This window comes from Pogoniulus pusillus, chromosome 15 (assembly GCF_015220805.1).
Source record: "Pogoniulus pusillus isolate bPogPus1 chromosome 15, bPogPus1.pri, whole genome shotgun sequence".
NCBI classification, from domain to species: Eukaryota; Metazoa; Chordata; class Aves; order Piciformes; family Lybiidae; genus Pogoniulus; species Pogoniulus pusillus.
This window is the reverse complement of record NC_087278.1, coordinates 11,521,817-11,539,958: the sequence shown is the minus strand read 5'-3', so window position 1 is coordinate 11,539,958 and position 18,142 is coordinate 11,521,817. Positions and strand designations below refer to the sequence as shown.

General features: G+C 45.7%; 1 protein-coding gene across 8 annotated transcripts in view; it reads right to left on the bottom strand.

The window, feature by feature from the left end:
- The window catches only part of SYN3 (synapsin III), a 276,823-nt gene that overhangs the window by 183,395 nt on the left and 75,286 nt on the right, over window positions 1-18,142 (bottom strand). For 6 of the 8 annotated variants that reach the window (XM_064155376.1, XM_064155369.1, XM_064155370.1 and 3 more), the window contains one exon: window positions 8,635-9,131. In XM_064155376.1, the coding sequence (XP_064011446.1) occupies window positions 8,635-8,948 (314 nt within the window). In that variant the 5' untranslated portion in view covers window positions 8,949-9,131. Of the gene's footprint in view, window positions 1-8,634; window positions 9,132-14,778; window positions 14,831-18,142 lie in introns of all 8 variants that reach the window. The other 2 variants (XM_064155375.1, XM_064155371.1) reach the window with 1 other exon arrangement.

Sequence of the window (18,142 nt, the reverse complement as noted above, 5' to 3'; positions counted from 1 at the left end):
AGTTTCCAGGATACTGGCCAGCAGCCGCTGGAATGCCCAGCCCGCCCCAGCCCCTACACGCTATAAAGGCAGTGGAGAAGGGAGGGGGGAGGAGAAATGCATTTGTGCCCTTTTTTCTTCAGGGGGATAAACAAGGAAGGTTTTCCTTTCAGGGCCAGCCCTCATTCCCTGCACCATCTCCCCCCAATTTAGCAGTGCACAGCTGTAAATAAGGACTTTTGAGATGGTCAAGCCCTGATTGCCCAGAGCATAGAGAAGAGAAGAGAAGAGAAGAGAAGAGAAGAGAAGAGAAGAGAAGAGAAGAGAAGAGAAGAGAAGAGAAGAGAAGAGAAGAGAAGAGAAGAGAAGAGAAAAATCATCCACAAATTAGAAGGTCTGCAACCTGCTAGAGCTTTTGTCCATAGCTGCTTTGGTCCAGAAACCTTAATGCACTGCTCAGCTGTGGGCTGGACTAGTTAGTACTTAATATCTATTCTGTAAGGGTATCTTAGGGCAGGGTTGGAGGGTGTCAGGATGCTAAAGATGGTGGATGAGCATGATGTATATGTGCTTTAGCACCTCAAAAAATAAGGTCTGACTTACAGGTTAAATGGATGAGAGGCAAGTGCAGGAAGAAGGAAAGGGTACCTGCACTATACAGAAAGACAGGGAGGGACCAAGAGATAAATCTAAGTTTTGGGCTGGGTCAAAAGGTAACTCTAAACACACTTACACTTTGACAGGAGCTCCACAGAAGTTTCAGCTGCAGCCCATGGGTACAGTACTGTGCTTAGCCCCATGCCTCACTGGCAGGAGATAATTTTCCACTCAGTGCTCTCACCACCTGGCTTGCTGGAGACACCAACTCAAGAGTCAGCCCAGTGGTGCTGCAGGTAGGTCCTTGGTGTCTGAGGTCAGGCCGTGGGAACACACTGCTTTTGTTGCCTTCTGGGAAGAGCCACAAGACACAGCCCACTCTGGTTACTGCAAAACAACCCTTGAGGCATTACTAGTTGTAGGCTCACACCAAGGAAGGAAATGCCTCTCCTAAAGAGGTTCACATTGGGCTGTAATTGTGGCATCACTGGGGGTGGGGTTTGTTCTTGGATAAAGGAAGTTCTGGTGGTGAGGTCCTTGATGAGGTCTGAGGTCTCACTCTACAGGGCTGGAAGGATTTTCTTGGCTTGAATGCACACAGAAAGGGAAGCTTTGGGGCAGGAAGGGAGAAGGGTTTTTTCAATCATCTTTTGTGAGTCCTCCCTTTCTCTCAGGGAACTGAAGCCCTGCTTTTGAGGGAGACCTGGGTTGGCAAGCCACCAGCACTTTAATGATCACAGACACAACCATTCAGGCCACTCTTTCCATTCAAGGAACTAAGGAGTCCCACACAATACTGGCCTCCCAGCATCTTCCTGTGCCACCTCCTGCTCATGAAACAAGGGTAGTCAAAACTAGCACCCCCAAGAGTAGATGTACTAGCTAGGGCAGTGCTGTTGCTTTTGGGCATGGCTTTGTGTGCATTTATGAGCTGTCAGGGGAGAAAGGACACTTTGCTGTAGGTCTGACCCTCAACCCAGGCTACATCACAGCCACATTCCTGCTGGCCACAAAGAGCAGGAGACAGGGGCATGTGGTGTTTGTGGTGGGCAACACCAACAACATGAGGCAGCAAATACATTTTGCCTATTATCAAAATAGGCCACTGATGGAACATTTCCATGTTGCTCAATCTAGATGGTATGGCCTGGAGCTATTTGCAAGGGGGGAGCATTCATTTTTTGGAGCATTGTGCAATCTTTAACTCCAGCTCACCTCTCCCTCCCTGAACTTGAGGAGTTGGGGAGTTAGGCTAAATCAAAACAACACTGGGGCTTTCAAGCAGAAGAAATCTGGCTCATAAACCTTGAGAAATACATCTGAGGGACTTTCTTATGTTTTATTTTTTAATATGTACAGAATAAGGCAGGACATTCTGAGGTTAAATTCTATGCATTTATAGGAACTCTGGCAAAGCAATTAAGGTCCCAGATTTGGCTTTCATTAGCATATTTATAACCTGGTGGGGAATGTTTTCCATTTTCCTTGTGTCTATTTTTGTAATGGTACTAATCCTTTACATTGCTGTATCACCTTTCATTTAGAAGGATTAGATCCCAAGTTGCTTTACATATGGCAGGACAAAAATACAGGCAGACATGATGGTGATACACCTAAAACAGATTGGAAAGTGATGTGGTAAACACAATCTATTGAATATATTTGACAGCTTTCCCTCCTTTTCATCCTTTTGCCTGTATGATAGGAATACAGAAACTCTTCATGCTGCTTCCAAGCCATACACACACATTTAACACAAACTTGCCACCTCTTTCCCTGAAATTCCATTTTGCCCTCAAGTCACACTTGACAGGAATTATATGAACAGTCCTGGATAGACATGGCTAAATGGTGTTCAAGAAAAGACTGGATGAGGCACTTAGTGCCATGGTCTAGTTGACTGGCTAGGGCTGGGTGATAGGTTGGACTGGATGATCTTGGAGGTCTCTTCCAACCTGGTTGATTCTATGAAATGATCAAAGTGTAAATTTTCAGCCAGATTTGTGAAAACATAAATTTTGCTTTAAATTTTTTTCATATTATGGCCTCACAGTTTCACACAACTTGTGAAACCTTAGGATCACAGGATCACAGGATGTTAGGGGTTGGAAGGGACCCAAAGGGATCGAGTCCAACCCCCCTGCCAGAGCAGGACAATACTATCTAACACAGATCACAGAGGAACACATCCAGATAGGCCTTGAAAGTCTCCAGAAAAGGAGACTCCACAACCTCTCTGGGCTGCCTGTGGCAGTGCTCTGGGACCCTCACAGTAAAGAAGTTTCCCCCTTGTGTTGAGGCGGAATCTCTTTTGCTGCAACTTACACCTGTTGCTCCTTGTCCTATCTCAGGGAGCAGTGAGCAGAGCCTGTCCCCCCACTCCTGGCCAGCCCTCAGATATTTATAAACATTTATCAAATCCCCTCTAAATCTTCTATTTTCCAGACTAAAAAGCCCCAGGTCCCTCAGCCTCTCCTCATAAGCCATGCCCTCCTGTCCCCTGATCATCCTCGTTGCCCTCCACTGGATCCTCTCCAGCAGATCCCTGTCCCTCTTCAACTGGGGAGCCCAAAACTGAACACAGTATTCAGGATGAGGTCTCACCAGGGCAGAGTAGAGGGGGAGGAGAATCTCCCTTGATCTGCTGGACACACTCCTCCTAATACGCCCCAGGATCCCATTGGCCTTCTTGGCCACAAGGGCACATTGCTGTGCCATGGGTAACTTGTTAGCCACCAGGACTCCCAGGTCCCTCTCCACAGGACTGCTTTCCAGCAGATCACCTCCCAGCCTGTACTGGTGCAGTTTGTTATTCCTCCTCAGATGCAGGACTCTGCACTTGTCCTTGTTGAACTTCATCTGGTTCCTCTGTGCCCAGCTCTGTCTGTCCAGGTCTCTCTGGATGGCTGCACAGCCTTCAGCTGCATCAGCCAAGCCTTCCAGCTTGGTGTCGTCAGCAAACTCGCTGAGCACACACTCTGTGCCCTCACCAGTGTCACTGATGAAGATGTTGAACAGAGCAGGTCACTTCTATATAATAAAAACTAATTTGCAATCATTTATCACCAGTTACCACCATGTTAGGCGATTCTGAGCTTTTTATCAGGACATAGACAAAACTTTGCAATTTAACCTGCAAATTCCTGAGGTCAAGCTTGAAGTATGAATTTTGAATAATGATAATAAAGATAAATGAGAAGCCCAAATGTAAAAGTTACTCTAGAACTTACCATTACATTTAATTAAGTATAGAACTCCTCTGAATGGAAGCCTTAGCTTACCAAAAGCATGAAATGACTCGTGACACTCATTCAACACTTTTGAAAGGGAACTCCTTGCAAACTGAATTAGGATTTAAGAACAACTAAGATAGTTGTTATTATTTGACCAGTTATAGTTTCAGATGAATGACTTACTTAAGGCTCAATATTGTCATGTATTATTAGAAGTAAAAATAGTTTTGTTTCTAATAATAATAAAAAAAGGATTGATATTTTCATCTGAACAGTATAAAATAGAAAGTCTGTCAGGCCAGCCCATAATTACACCTGAACCATGACATTATTTTTATACAAAGAACCATTTCACATGCATTAAGAGGATTTAACTCAGAGTTAATCACAGTTCTTCTCTTCCTTTGCCTTTAAACTTTTGAAAACAGGACATTCAGGCAGATTGGACTGTAAAGTTAGTAGGAAAACAACACTGCAATTTTGTGTCTCCTAAAACATCTTCCGTGCTTGCTCTGTGCCGTGAAACGGGGCACAATGCTCATGTGTACAACTGCTGCACACAGGGCACGTGTACTTTGTGCAAGACAGCCTGGAACACTGCTAGCACTTTGAACAGCCTGAAACTGGGTCAAAACACATCAATGGCTTTGAAATGTGACATGTGATATTTCACAAATGCAACCAAGGTATCTGACAAACGCAACAAGAACGACTTTGTTATGCTGTCTGGTCAGAAAGCAATGCTTTTAGCATATGTTGTTAACAGGAGCCTTAGCTGGGCTTGATCACTTCTCAAATAGGCTGTTTAAACATGAAGCATTAGGCTAGAAAGCTGAGTACATTTGCAGAGGATGGGGGTTAACAATTCACAGGATGAAATCCTGTTTGATCTGCTGAGAAATCCAATCCAGCAAAAGCATGATTTTACTTAACAGCACGCCAGGCTTGGGAGCTGCCAGAGGTGGGACATTCTCCTCCTGGTTGAGGTTGTGCTGCTGGAGCTGGCACATTTGTCATTGCATGGAGCCCTGCCATCCCCCTTCCTCTGTGTGTTTGCGTGTGTGCTTACGTGTATGTATTCACTATTGGTGCCACTTTTTCTGGAAAATGCTGTAGGTCAGTTGTGGATGCATTTCTGGAAGTCTCCTGAGGCACAGATACTGCTTACCCAGCCCACAAAACACTGCCTCGTTCTCCAGGTGGAAGCTATGTGGCTGATATGTATGGCCATGGTGGTGTTAGGTTAACAGTCAGACTTGATTTAGAGGTCTTTTCCAACTGAAACGATTCTAGGACTCTAATGACAGAAGAAAAGTAGAGGTTTTCCCCTAGAGTGCCAATACATAGCTACATTCACTGCTATAGGTGCCTCCAAGGGCTGCCTGTCAAAGTCAGGAGCTTGAGGGAGCCATACAAGTAGTGCACATCCTCTATGTGGCAGATTCACTGTGTGCTTCCTTGCAATGTGCTAGAAGCCAGGTCCTGGGGAAGGATGGAAAATTTGTCAAAACACTGCCATTTTAAGAGAAAGCTGGGTGAGTTCCCTTGCTTTTAATAGAAAGTACCTTTCCTTTACTGCTGCTAATGCAGAAAGCAGCTGATCACATTCTGTGGGCTTTACATTATTTTTGTAGTACTTTGTCGTTGGAATAAACCAGGGAATTCAAATGCACGCTAAGACTGATAAGGATTTTATGGAGGAAGACAGGCCATGGATTCCCATGGACACTCTTCACTTCTTCCAGACCTCTGAGAAAAGTTAAGTGTTATACTGTGCCATCAGAAGCATTGCAACTCCTTAAAAATAGAAAGGACTGCCATTTGTCACTTTAATGTGCATTCAACATGCACTTGCCTCTTTGCATCGTTGGAGCATTTCGTCATGCTCTTGTGCAACACCTCATCCTAATCCACAACTGCAGCTCATTCCCTCCACTGTAATACAAACAGTGATGATAAATTAATGTCTGGTTTGGCAATACAGCTACCATGTCCAAATTATGAGAAAGTGTTTTCATTTAGAAAAGAGAAATCAAATGGCAGATTCCACTGTCTCTTACCCTTCCTGTCTGTGAACAAGCTAGTCCTTGTTGTGAACTCCATGAAACTTGCTGCAGGGAAGGAAGCATTGTGGAAGTCCCTCACCCTTAAAATAAAGGTAGCACTTCAGTACTTAGCTCTTGGGGATCTTTTCTAGTGGAGCTAATTATTTCAAAAGGAGAAGGAAAGATTTCTTGAAAACCAATCAGAAAGCTTTCATGAGTAGCAAGAACCAAAGAAGGAAGAAGTGAAATGCATTGCAAACACGATGCTTCTTCCAAACCCAAACCCATCTGCATAGAGATTACAATAGGTTTTTGTTCACCCTCTGTAAGTCTGGAACTGTTTCCATACATGATACAGAGTGGACAGCCAGAATCCTTGGATAACCATCTTTAGCTGTGCTTTCACAAGGCAAACACTGCTGCCTTGGGCTGGTCAGCTTGAGCTCATGTAATGCCCTGGCTGAGACCAAGAAGATGACTGGCATTGCTCAGAAATGCCTCACTAAGAATGAACATCCACAGAGCCACTGCTCTCCAGACTTTCTCTCAAGGGCTTACTGAGTGTCCTGGAGATGTGAAAATCAACTGCCGAGTAGCACTTCTGACCTGCTGGAGTGGTTGCATTGCTATGCTCTCTCAGAACCACATGCTACCTTTAGGCTGGGGAAGTTTCTAGGCATGCTTTTCTGTCCATGCTACAAAGAACCATGGAAATCTGTGGTGGGAAGAGCTAGTACCTTGTTTCCTTAGTTTTCATGTCATGCATACATCATGATACAGTCACAGATGCATGCACTAATTTTGTTCAGTGCCCTCAAAACCTTGGAAAGATGGAAGAGAAGGGACCTTAGCAAGCAGCATTAGTTAGTGTCTGCAAGCTTGTAGACAGAGTCAGAGAGCTGGGAGAAATAAAAGGGGTCTCCCAGCATGTGTAGAAACTGCTAAGTTTCTGCAGCAGAGAAACAGTTGAGACAGCAGGATGCATGGAGTGCTTACACAAGTGGAGAAGTGCAGACAGCATGGGTAGCCATATTTCCTCTTTATATCTCCCAGCTGCTGTTCCCTGGGCAAGTTCAGCTCACAGACCATGAAGTCTGCATGACAGAGCAGCAGCTGGGAGATATAAAAGCACAAATTCGAATGCAGTGTGTATTTTTAAAACACCAAAACACTGCAAGAGAGTCCAGCCCCTCCTCATCCTTTCTGACTACCTTTAGCACCATTAATCTCAAGGAAAAACGAGATTGGCTTTTGAGCTAAGGCTTTCCCCTCTGTTTACAGTGTTTGAACTAAGCAATCCTGGCTAAGCCTCTGATGCTAGAGCTGTGCATCAGAAACACTTGCATCCCCAGCTGGAGGATGCTGTGTTAAGGGACTGCCACCTGGCAGCATCTTCAAGGAACTGCAAAAACACTAAGCAGATATGGAGGTTAGAGAGCATCAGCCTGGGTGACTTGGAGGTGCATCCAGGAAGGAGAATTCAGAGCTGAGCCAGACTGGTGTTGCCGTCTGAACATTCTGGCATTAAGAGGCTGCTGCTGTGGTAAAAAACACTAAGCCAGTGAAACATTTGACCACCTTATCAGGGACCTTCCCACTTAGTTAACAAGTTGTTTCTGCTTTTAGAAAAATCTCACTCTTGGTTCTCTCTTAATTCAAGTTGTCTAAAGAAGCTTAACTTAGTTGTGCTCAGTCATTGCCACATTCTAGCTAAGACCTAAGCTCGTCCTTTATGAAGACACAGAGAGGGAGGTATGTCTCACCTTGTCCCCACTCTCCTGGGAAAGCCAAGAAGCCCAGGAATGGCAGTAAATGAAGAACAACATGGAAGGGAAAGAACAAGAAAATTATCTCACCTGGCCCAGACCTGGTAACCTAACTTCTTTCATTTGGAACTCTTTAATATGGTCCCCTTGCCTGTGCTACCCTTCCCATTTTTCTGTGTAGTCACAAGTTGGCAGATGAAAGAAACAAGAGCATCTCCTCAACACATGCTCTGGATTTTCCTCCAAGTAAGTTTCTTGGTCAGCTTGCCTAAAGTTTCCTAAACCATCTGACTTTGAAACAGAGCACAAAGCAAGCAGTGAGTAATTTCTCTGATGTTTCAGAATACTTCAGTTGTCCTATCTTTGGAAAGTGACCTCTGCTGCCCAACATCACAGGAAACAAACTTCCAAACTTTTGTTTGTAACTGGAGACCTGCATGAGCAAGACAAATTTAGGTCTTAGCTGAGCCCGAGAGCCTTTTGCCAATAGCTGCTATGCTTAGCAGGGAATTCACTTGACTAGCGAATGAACTCCAGTCATCACTATTGGTAGTAATAAGCTTGGGCTATCTTTCTGTAATTTATCTAGAGAGAAAACCTTATGAGAGATCGAGGTCTGGAGAAAATGAGTCCTTTTTCATTTTTAGAGCCATCACAAACAGCACACTAAGGTTCTGAACTACCTTAATAATAGACCTTCAGCTCCGATATCTCAGCAATGCTGCTAGATGTGACAGCTCATCTAAGCCTGCTGAGCCAAGAATGCCCCACGTGTGCTTATCTATTGAGGCTCTGAAGCTTGTGAAAGAGCACCAAATGAGCACTTGTTCCAGACACGAGAAAAGCCCACTCTGCCATAGACACGAGTCATCGGACAGACACCCACCTGGGGCTGTAGTTGGTAACCTACATGTGAGAGTGTTGTCTACCATGCTGCAGATGCCCCATGCTTCCCAGACTCATCCCCCAGACTCTGTGGAGCTGACTGCAGCAGGAAGGATCGTGATGACTTACCAGTCTGTGTGCGCATCATCGATCACCAGGAGGATCTTGGGTTTCTGGGCCACAGGTGTGGGGCTGGTTGAGTGATCAATGAGTCCTGCAGCCGCTTGCGTGGTTTGCTTCATGGCACTAGAGATGGAGCTGAAGATGCTGGTGCCAGTAGAGGAAGAGTGCAAGGGCTGTGGTGGCTGTGGATGCTTTCTCTCTGTAGCAGGAGAAACCGGGGAGCTCGTGGAGCTGTCAGGGCGCTGCAAGTCCATCATGTAGCCATTGGGCAAATTCGCCACAAAACTACTGTCCGAGAGACGCCGCCGGAGGAAATTCATGGTTGCAGCTGCGTGGGAAACTTCTGAGCAAGAGCAAGGCTGAACAACAGTGTCAGCAGTCCCAGCAAATGTTTCTATGTGAGTTTAGGGTATGTGCTTGCAGTCCAGGTAGGCAGGCTTTCCCTCCTCGAGATCCTGCTGGAGAAATACGCCTTAGTTCTTCAGCTATGGTTTCTTTCTCTCCTGTGGGACAAGAATCAAAGACATATATGTGAGATATATACTGTAAGTCTGAGAAAATAAAAACTCTTTGGACCTTTTAAATACATACTTTAATCAACAGTGAGAGGTTAAAGGACTACTGGTGTCTAAGCTATATGCTACACTGCTACTACCAAGAAGGTACAATAAAGTATGTTTCAAGATGCTCATGCTAAAACATTTTCTGGTCAAGGCAGATCATATTGCACTTAGGGGCTACCAATTCTCTAACTGTTCACTGTTTCACTGTGGGGAAAGAAAAAATATTCTGACTGTAAATGCTAATTTTCTAAAGAAAGAAATCTTATTTTTGGGTTTTATGTGTGTGTGTTAGAAACAACACATAGAATGTTTGCTAGAGAATAACCAATCCAGTGTTAAGGGTTGTACCTGCTCTGGCGGGCTTGCAAGCAAGGCTCTGAATTTAAGGAACAATCATTCTAAACTGAAAGAGTTTGTAGAAAATAAAGAGTGAAAAAGATACCATACACATCTCAGTCAAGTTCAGTGGCAGCAGCAAATTACTTGCCCCTCTTCCTGCTGTTCTTGGCACTCAGAATTAGACTTGAAGCTAGTTGCATACTGGTGGTTGCTCAACACAGGAGGCTACTTTTCACAAGTTCATTTGTAGGAGTTTTGCAGGTACTAGAATCTAGATATTTGTCTGTCTGATCTCCATCTCTCCCCCCCCCTCTTCTTTTCTTTTTGCCTTTTCCCTCTGCTGTGTATTTTGTTTTGCTTTGAGAAGTGTCAAAAGACACTCAAAGCAAAAAAAAAAAAAAAAAAAAAAAAAAAAAAAAAAAAGAAGTGGCTGGAGAGCAGCCAGACAGAGAGAGATCTGGGGGTGCTGATCGATACCTGCCTGAACATGAGCCAGCAGTGTGCCCAGGTGGCCAAGAGAGCCAGTGGCATCCTGGCCTGCATCAGGAATGGTGTGGTCAGCAGGAGCAGGGAGGTCATTCTGTACTCTGCACTGGTTAGACCACACCTTGAGTACTGTGTTCAGTTCTGGGCCCCCCAGATTAGGAGGGACATTGAGATGCTTGAGCGTGTCCAGAGAAGGGCGATGAGGCTGGTGAGAGGCCTTGAGCACAGCCCTATGAGGAGAGGCTGAGGGAGCTGGGATTGTTTAGCCTGGAGAAGAGGAGGCTCAGGGGTGACCTTATTGCTGTCTACAGCTACCTGAGGGGTGGTTGTGGCCAGAAGGAGGTTGCTCTCTTCTCTCAGGTGGACAGCACCAGAATGAGAGGACACAGCCTCAGGCTGCACCAGGGGAGATTTAGGCTTGAGGTGAGGAGAAAGTTCTTCACTGAGAGAGTCATTGGACACTGGAATGGGCTGCCTGGGGAGGTGGTGGAGTCGCCTTCCCTGGAGCTGTTCAAGGCAGGATTGGACGTGGCACTTGGTGCCATGGTCTAGCCTTGAGCTCTGTGGTAAAGGGTTGGGCTTGATGATCTATGAGGTCTCTTCCAACCTTGGTGATACTGTGATACAGTGTCTTACCCTGCTCACCTCAATGTGAAAATGAACACTGTGAAATACACCTATCCAGCTCTTTTTCCTTGTCTATAGTATGATGACTTTGTTTTACCCAGAACACGAAATTTTTCAGTAGTTAAATAATTTAATTAAAAAAAAAAATCTTCACCTGCAGATATAGCCCAGAAATGAGATTTCCATGTTAGTTTTCCAAGACCTTTCATCTGCTGACACAGCCTTTGAGTCTTGACCAGAGGCTGGTTGGTGAGATTTAGGAGGGGGAATAATGAAACATATTGCTCGTAGAAGAGAAATGTTTTTCAAGACAGAGATATCTGCAACAAAAGTGAGAGTTACCCCATACATCAAGGGTGATGAGTAAGGAATTCCTGGTATCCTCATTAAATCATGCCCTACCTCCTTCAAAGTCTTTTTCCATGCAAACACTCTCCTTCACCTGCCCGGTTTGGCCTCCCTCAAGGCTCACACTCTTGTCCCACTATCTGATTGCCTCCTCCTGATGGCAGAAAACTGTCTTTTCCCCTTGTTCCAAAAGAGCTCAGCATCTATGAATCTCCCTCCTGGAACTGTGGCTGAAAGCTCACAGAACAACCAAACAGCTTTCTTAGAACAAGCTGTCATTTATTTTCACCTAGAGGGATTTCTGAAGCCTTAGATACATAAGATCCAGACTGTCTATGTCTGGACCTCTCAGCACCCAAAGCCTTGGAAAGCATCAGATGAGCCTGCCTGGAGTAAATAAGCTACAAAGAGCTCCTTGGCACGTGTGCCCCAACTTGCCACATGTTCCTCCCCTGATCTTAGAATCATAGAATCAACCAGATTGGAAGAGACCTCCAAGATCAGCCAGTCCACCCTAGCACCCAGCCCTAGCCAGTCATCTGGACCACGGCACTAAGTGCCCCATCCAGGCTTTTCTTGAACACCTCCAGGGATGGTGACTCCACCACCTCCCTGGGCAGCCCATTCCAATGCCAATCACTTTCTCTGGCAAGAACTTCCTCCTAACATCCAGCCTATACTTCCCCCAGCACAACTTGAGACTGTGTCCCCTTGTTCTGTTGCTGGTTGCCTGGGAGAAGAGACCAACCCCCACCTGGCTACAACCTCCCTTCAGGTAGCTGTAGACAGCAATGAGGTTACCCCTGAGCCTCCTCTTCTCCAGGCTGCACACCCCCAGCTCCCTCAGCCTCTCCTCATAGGGTTTGTGTTCCAAGCCCCTCACCAGCTTTATTGCCCTGTCATTCATCACCACTCAGACCCCAGGAGCACAGGACCTGCCTGGAGCAGGGCACTCTCTGCTGAAGCTGCTGACATTAAAGCAAAATTTTCTTTTGATTCCTAAGCCCTAGTAGGCTCCTGACTTTACTGGAGCCTGGAGGTAGTTTTTTTCCCAGGGAACAGCTCAGGAACTCTTAATGACTTCCTGCCACATTTACAGTCGATAACGTATCTTGAGGCATTGTGCTGACTTCCCGCCTGGTCCTGGCACACCCGGTGACTGCACAACATCAATAAATGCATGCACTGTGAGCACTTCAGTAGCATCGACTATTTATGCAGAAGCAGTTCCAAAAACCTGGTAACACACAGTACCCATGAATTATAAGCTAGTGTAATTCACCCACGGGGCACTGAGCCTACTCATGTTCTGCTGCACTGAGTGCCAGCAGACAGCCAGCCACTGTTACCTGCCTGGGACGACCAGAGTGTCATAGCATTCATAGACTGCAGGCTGGGTGAAAATGTGTTGCACTGCCCCCTGCACATGAATCTGAGCTTTCCACCTTGCATAAAACTAGTAAGAAGAATCTTCCTGCTTTAATGACAGTCCACTCAAGAACAAGTCTGGTTCTAGTAAAGAGAAGCATTACAGAAATCTGTCTACCATCAGAAAGGTTCCAACTGACTATCCCCTTAGTGTGTGCAGCAATTACCATGCTCTCTTGGAGGACCTTGGCATTAACTGTCAAGAGCTGGAACATAATTTTGATACCATTCTTGGGAGAAACTGTTTTAGCATGAGACATCTGCCCTTTGCACGCTTCGCACAGGATTGCAGAGCGCTGGCTCCTGCTGTGGCAGCTGTCAGCCACGGGAGGGAACCTGGCCCCAGCTGTACAGCCTGGACAGGGCTCTTCACAATCCAGAATCTTTGGAACCCGATTTACCAGGACCTAAACGCTCTCAAAAGTGTTTCTCCTCCACAGACAGGTGCTTGCATGACTGCTTCCCCCTCTGAGAGATTTTTACTCCTCAAATGAGCTACTTGCAAAGCATCAATCAGTAAAGCAATGGGCAAATGTCTCTGCTCTGCCCTGTACGATGGAAAAAATTCATGGATGTTCCACATCTGGGAAGAGGAAAAATGTCCCACGGTGCACCTGGAAAGCATGCAGGTTTCCTCTGCAGCAGGGCTTTCCAAACTGTGTCCTTCAAGGTACTGACTGCAGCTAACAGTTTGTTGTACTTACTGCAAAGCCACATCCACTTGCCTCCTGGACACTTCCAAATAGTAATATTTACAGGGATCCATAATTTTTTCCACCAGAGATTTGGTAGTGGAAGATGTTGTCTGGAGAACACTCAGAGCTGGCAAAACTCTCTTGTCAAGGGAGTTTAGGATGTAGCACTGAGGCTGGCCTTTCCCTCTGCTGGCTGGCACTGCCACTTTATGCTGCAAAGACTGGCCTGTGTGCGGTTGGCTTGGGAGGGAGAGAAAACCTAAGCAACTCATGTCACGGGGAAATCTCCCTCCAGCAAAGCATATGGAGGCTAAATTCAAAGAGGATGACAACTGCAGCATAGAGTAACACCTGGCTCTGCTCTGGGACGGAAGACACAAACCTGGAACTTTGATAACGGGTCTTTGAAAGTGATGGTGTAGACTGTCCTCTTCTCATTACCTACATTTTCCTAATGAGCTAAAATAGACTCTCTCTCTCTCTCTTTTTTCTTTTTTTTTTTTTGTCCAAAAGAAAGTTGTTGGTTGCTTTGCCATTAGTGCCACCACAGAGAGCTTCTCTGCTATGAGGGCAGTGCAAACCACCAGCAGATTCTGTTTACTGGAAAGCCTCATAGTCTGCTTCTGCATCATACACACATGCAATTATTTAACTTTCAGCAGTATTCATTTTCATATAGGCACAGGCTGAGGCATTTTAGAGCTCACTTTCCTGCTGCTCAAAACTCTCCATGAGCATCCTTGGGGCTCACAGTTCAAGGCCAATACTGCTTTGTGTAGCTCTCATAGCATGCAGCTCTCATGCAGTGTGACATTCAGTCAATGTATGCACAGTCTCTAGCCTAGAAGACAAGCAGGGCTGTAACTTCAACAAATCGCGGACCCAACACCTCTTTTGGAAGCAAGACAAATCTGCTAAGTGATATTTTGTCACTCAGCAGCTACAGGTAGGAGAGCTACTGGCTCTACACTATCAAGTTGCACCTTGTCTCTGTGCACACCAGTGTCTTCCTGTGGCTCAGAGACCTAACTAATGCTGTGCCAGACACAAATCTGTCCATAAGTAGGCTTGTGCCCCCCCTGCACATCTGAGATACAACCCACAGGTTGCTTCCAGGTCAGGTAGCATCTCCAGTTGTGTTCCTCAAGCTGCAACAGAGCAGCTGTCTCCAGACCAAGCAGGAGTCATCTGCCACTGTGTGAAACAGCTGCTCCTGAAAGCTGTCTGGGAAAACATGCAGTGAGCATCTGGGCTGTAGAACTGCAGATTGGGGATCTGGGATGTATTTCAGGAGGAAGAAATAATAAACAAGTCACAGAGTAATGAGTCCTGAAGAAAGGGAGCAGCCAGGAGGGAGAGAGGAGAAGGCAGAAGCAGGAAGGTAGGAAGTAAGCAGGAATCAGTTTAAGCAAAGCACAAGACTGGAACACACAGAAATCCCAGCAATGAGAGCACAGTCAGGGAATCAAAAGGAAACAATGTGAGCAACTAAATGAAGCAAGAGCCAGGTCAATTAGAGCTGACCTTGGAAACAACAGCAAAGAGTCTGGCACTCTCAGCTCCATGCTAACATGCAGTTAAACTTCCTGGCTGATATTTTTGGAAGGGCAAGGGAGGGTAAGCAATCTGCTCCCTCAGCACGTTGACAGCAGCCAGGCACCTACCTGTTTTTTCTCAAGGATGTAATTTGCAGAGATGCAAGTTGTCTCAGAAAATCTGTTGATGTGTTAGAAAACAAGAACAAAACATTCACTTAAACCACTTGCTGGATTACTTTCTAGTGTGAGGCAGCATCCAGAGCAAACCAAATTGCTGATATGTGTTAACTGTGCTGAGATTTCCACTTAGCTTGCTATCTATGCCATCAGGTAATGAACTGACACTACCATGTCAATCTGCATTTGATTCCTTCTCCTGACAGCCTCCACGCAGCAATGCTGGGGGTGGCAAGCTGGAAAGCCAACATGGATGTCAACAGTAGATATTAACCCTCCACTTCACCGTAAGAGAGTGTGGTGGAGGGCCACATAGGCCCAGATAGCCTTGTTTACAGGCCTAGGCTTGCCTGGACATGTTTTCCCATCAAAAGGTGTTCTTCTGTCCAAACCAGCGGAAAACAAATTAAGCAGACAAAGGAGCACAGCAAGCCTGGTGCCTTAGAGTCTGGCCCGCCCTGGTTATATGGCTGATGTAAACAGGTTGTATAAGCTCATGCGCTTAGCGTGTGGCCCACCTGTGCTCTCTCCCTATTTGAGGGTACCAGACCTGTGGACTCTTCCTTATTTGGCATGTTTTGGCCTGCTGCCAGACGCTTATTGGACAGTGTTGTGGCCAAAGGACCATCAATCTCGGCCCACATCTCATAAATGGGGCAATTCAGTGCTCCTGCCACCCTCCTCCACCCACCGCTCCTAGCCTCTTCGCTGCCTGGGGCCACTACCGCTCTATATGATTCTACCCCATGGTACTTTGCACCGATCCAGTGGACGAACGACCGAGGCACTCCTGGCCAGCCGCCGCTCCCAGACGCCATCCCCAGCTCGCCGCATCAGCCCGATCGTGCCCGTGGAACCTTCTCAGCCAGCGCGCCCCAATCTCCAAACTGAACTGTTTAGATCCACAAGGGTCAACCGCGTGGCTTTTGCTACACATATTTGGGACCACAGAGACTGGGACTCCAATTAGCGAGCAACTGAACAATCTCGATTTGAGCAGCTAAGAAAGTTCAGTGACTTTACCCATGGCACTTTATGCCACAAGACTCTCTACCCAAAACCTTTCCAAACCTCTACCAAGTTCCTTAACCCTGCTGTAAATAGACATTCTGTAAAATAATTTCACAAACCGCATCCAAAGAATGTGTGTGGGTCAAGTGTATATAAGTTTTGGGGGGGGGGGGGGGGGGGGGGGGAATTCTCTTTGTATATAATATTAAATTATTTACAAACCTTTCAAAAATTCAGCCTCGTATCTTACCCCAAAACGCAGGCAAAACCCCTTCACAACAGAGAGCTGACCACTTGCTTCTGCCCTGTGATGGATGGAAATATAAGGGGATGCTCCTCACCTGGTGCCCCCCTCCTGTTCATTTTGTGGATGGCCATTAGCATACATTGACATTTTAAGACATTCCTGTGTGTCTCTCTCTCTGCCTTTAGGCATGCTGACACACTGTGGGAGGCGACATTTTTAGAGTGACAGCCATGTTAGGAAGCTCCAAATCCACCTAGATGCCTTTCTACATGTAATGTTTAAAAAAAGAGGAAAGCAAGAGATTTTTTTGTTATTGCTGCCAAGCTTTCAGTATTTCACCCTGAATGGCTTCAAAAATCACAAGTTTGGCATAGGATAAGAATTGAAAGCAGAACAAAACAATTGGTTCTGAAATTAATTGGAACTTTTGTTGGGTTTTTATCTCACTTACCACAGTTCTGAAATTAATTAGAACTTGTACTGGGTTTTTATCTCACTTTCCACAGTTTTGGATTCAAGAGGCTCACATGTTCAAACATTTCTTGGTATTTTTCAATGCAAGCTGACATTACATAAATCAGGAATTAAAAGGACAGGGGTGACAAAAAGCCAAACCAATAAAAGGATACCACACAAACCCACACTCCCCCTACCTCCATCTTTTGTATATGAAGCATATACAAAAGCTGTGAGGGTTGGAAACACTGAGTAGTGGTGGAAAGCAGAGAGTTTCCATGCTGGTGTTCCCTCTGCAGAGAGCTTTCCCCAACATTAGCAATGCAATACAGCTGTATTGTTGACATTGGTGGAAATTTTCCAAAGCATGGGAAACTACGGCACAAATCCCACCTAAGATCAGAGCAGATTGCGTATGAGGGTGCCAGAGACACTTCTGGGGAGCGTGTTTCTGCTGTGACTGACACTGACAGAGCCATGCTGTTTCTTTGAGGTGGTTATGAGAAGTCAGGACTCTGAAGCTGGATGGAGTGGCAGGGCAGGGGAGGAGAGACAGTATGCCATCAGCACGATAATGCTGCTCCCTGTTGTTAGCTGCTCCCCAGAGCTTCAGTTGCTTGCTATGTTCTTTATTACCTTTCACAGCAGCAAACACTTCCTTCAGAAATGTGCTCTTTAAGGATTTTTGCAAGTCAGTGTCTTGTGCATCCAATATCTCTGTTTAGAGAGATCATCGGAGGTGCCAGAAGGTGTCTTTGTCAGAAATGAATCATCTTACAGTGTTCTATGTGCTTCATTAAGCCACTGGTACATATAAAGGTGAAACAATTCTCTTATCTTATTGCTGCATTCTTGGAGACCTTGAAATATCCTGCCTGATTTCTTGGGTGGGTATTATGATATGTGTGATGTGGTGGTTTGGGTGTTAGCCTCACACACTCTTTGTAAATCACCCAGACTAGACTCAGCGGCTCTGGAAACTGAATGGAGCTTCATATTTACAGCTTAGCACAATATACAAGCAGATATTTACAGTATATACAGTTGCATACAGAAGTATACAAGTTAAAAGGTAATACAGAAGCACAATTTCCCTCCCAGAAACCTAAGTCCCCAGGAGGGGCTCTCAACTGTCCTTCCACCTTCCCTCTATCCCTCAACCTTACCCCAAGATGTTGCCTTATGTTTAAGGTAGTATGAAGGGTCAGCCAGGGGGTTAGGAAGCAGGTGAATTAGTCACACAGGCAGCAGGTTAGGTTAGAGAGAGATGCAGCCCAGACAGAGAGCGACTGTCTTAGCTATATTTACATTCTTATTCTTATAAATCTCAGCAAGCCTATGAGTGAAGTAGACATCACCATTGTTTTCTTCTCACAGCCTGTAATCTAGTTCTTCCCACCAAAACATTCTAGCTAGCTTCAAACTAGCACAAACTGAAAAGTCTGGGCTTCACAGATCTTATTTTGCTTGTTTTCATTTTGCAAAGCTGTCAATACTTTTTTTATCTATCAGTTTCTCTGTGGGAGGTTTGCCTTATCTGGTCCTGGATATAATGGGTGTGCACATTACCAAACTGAGTGTAAATAGGCCAATTTCCCA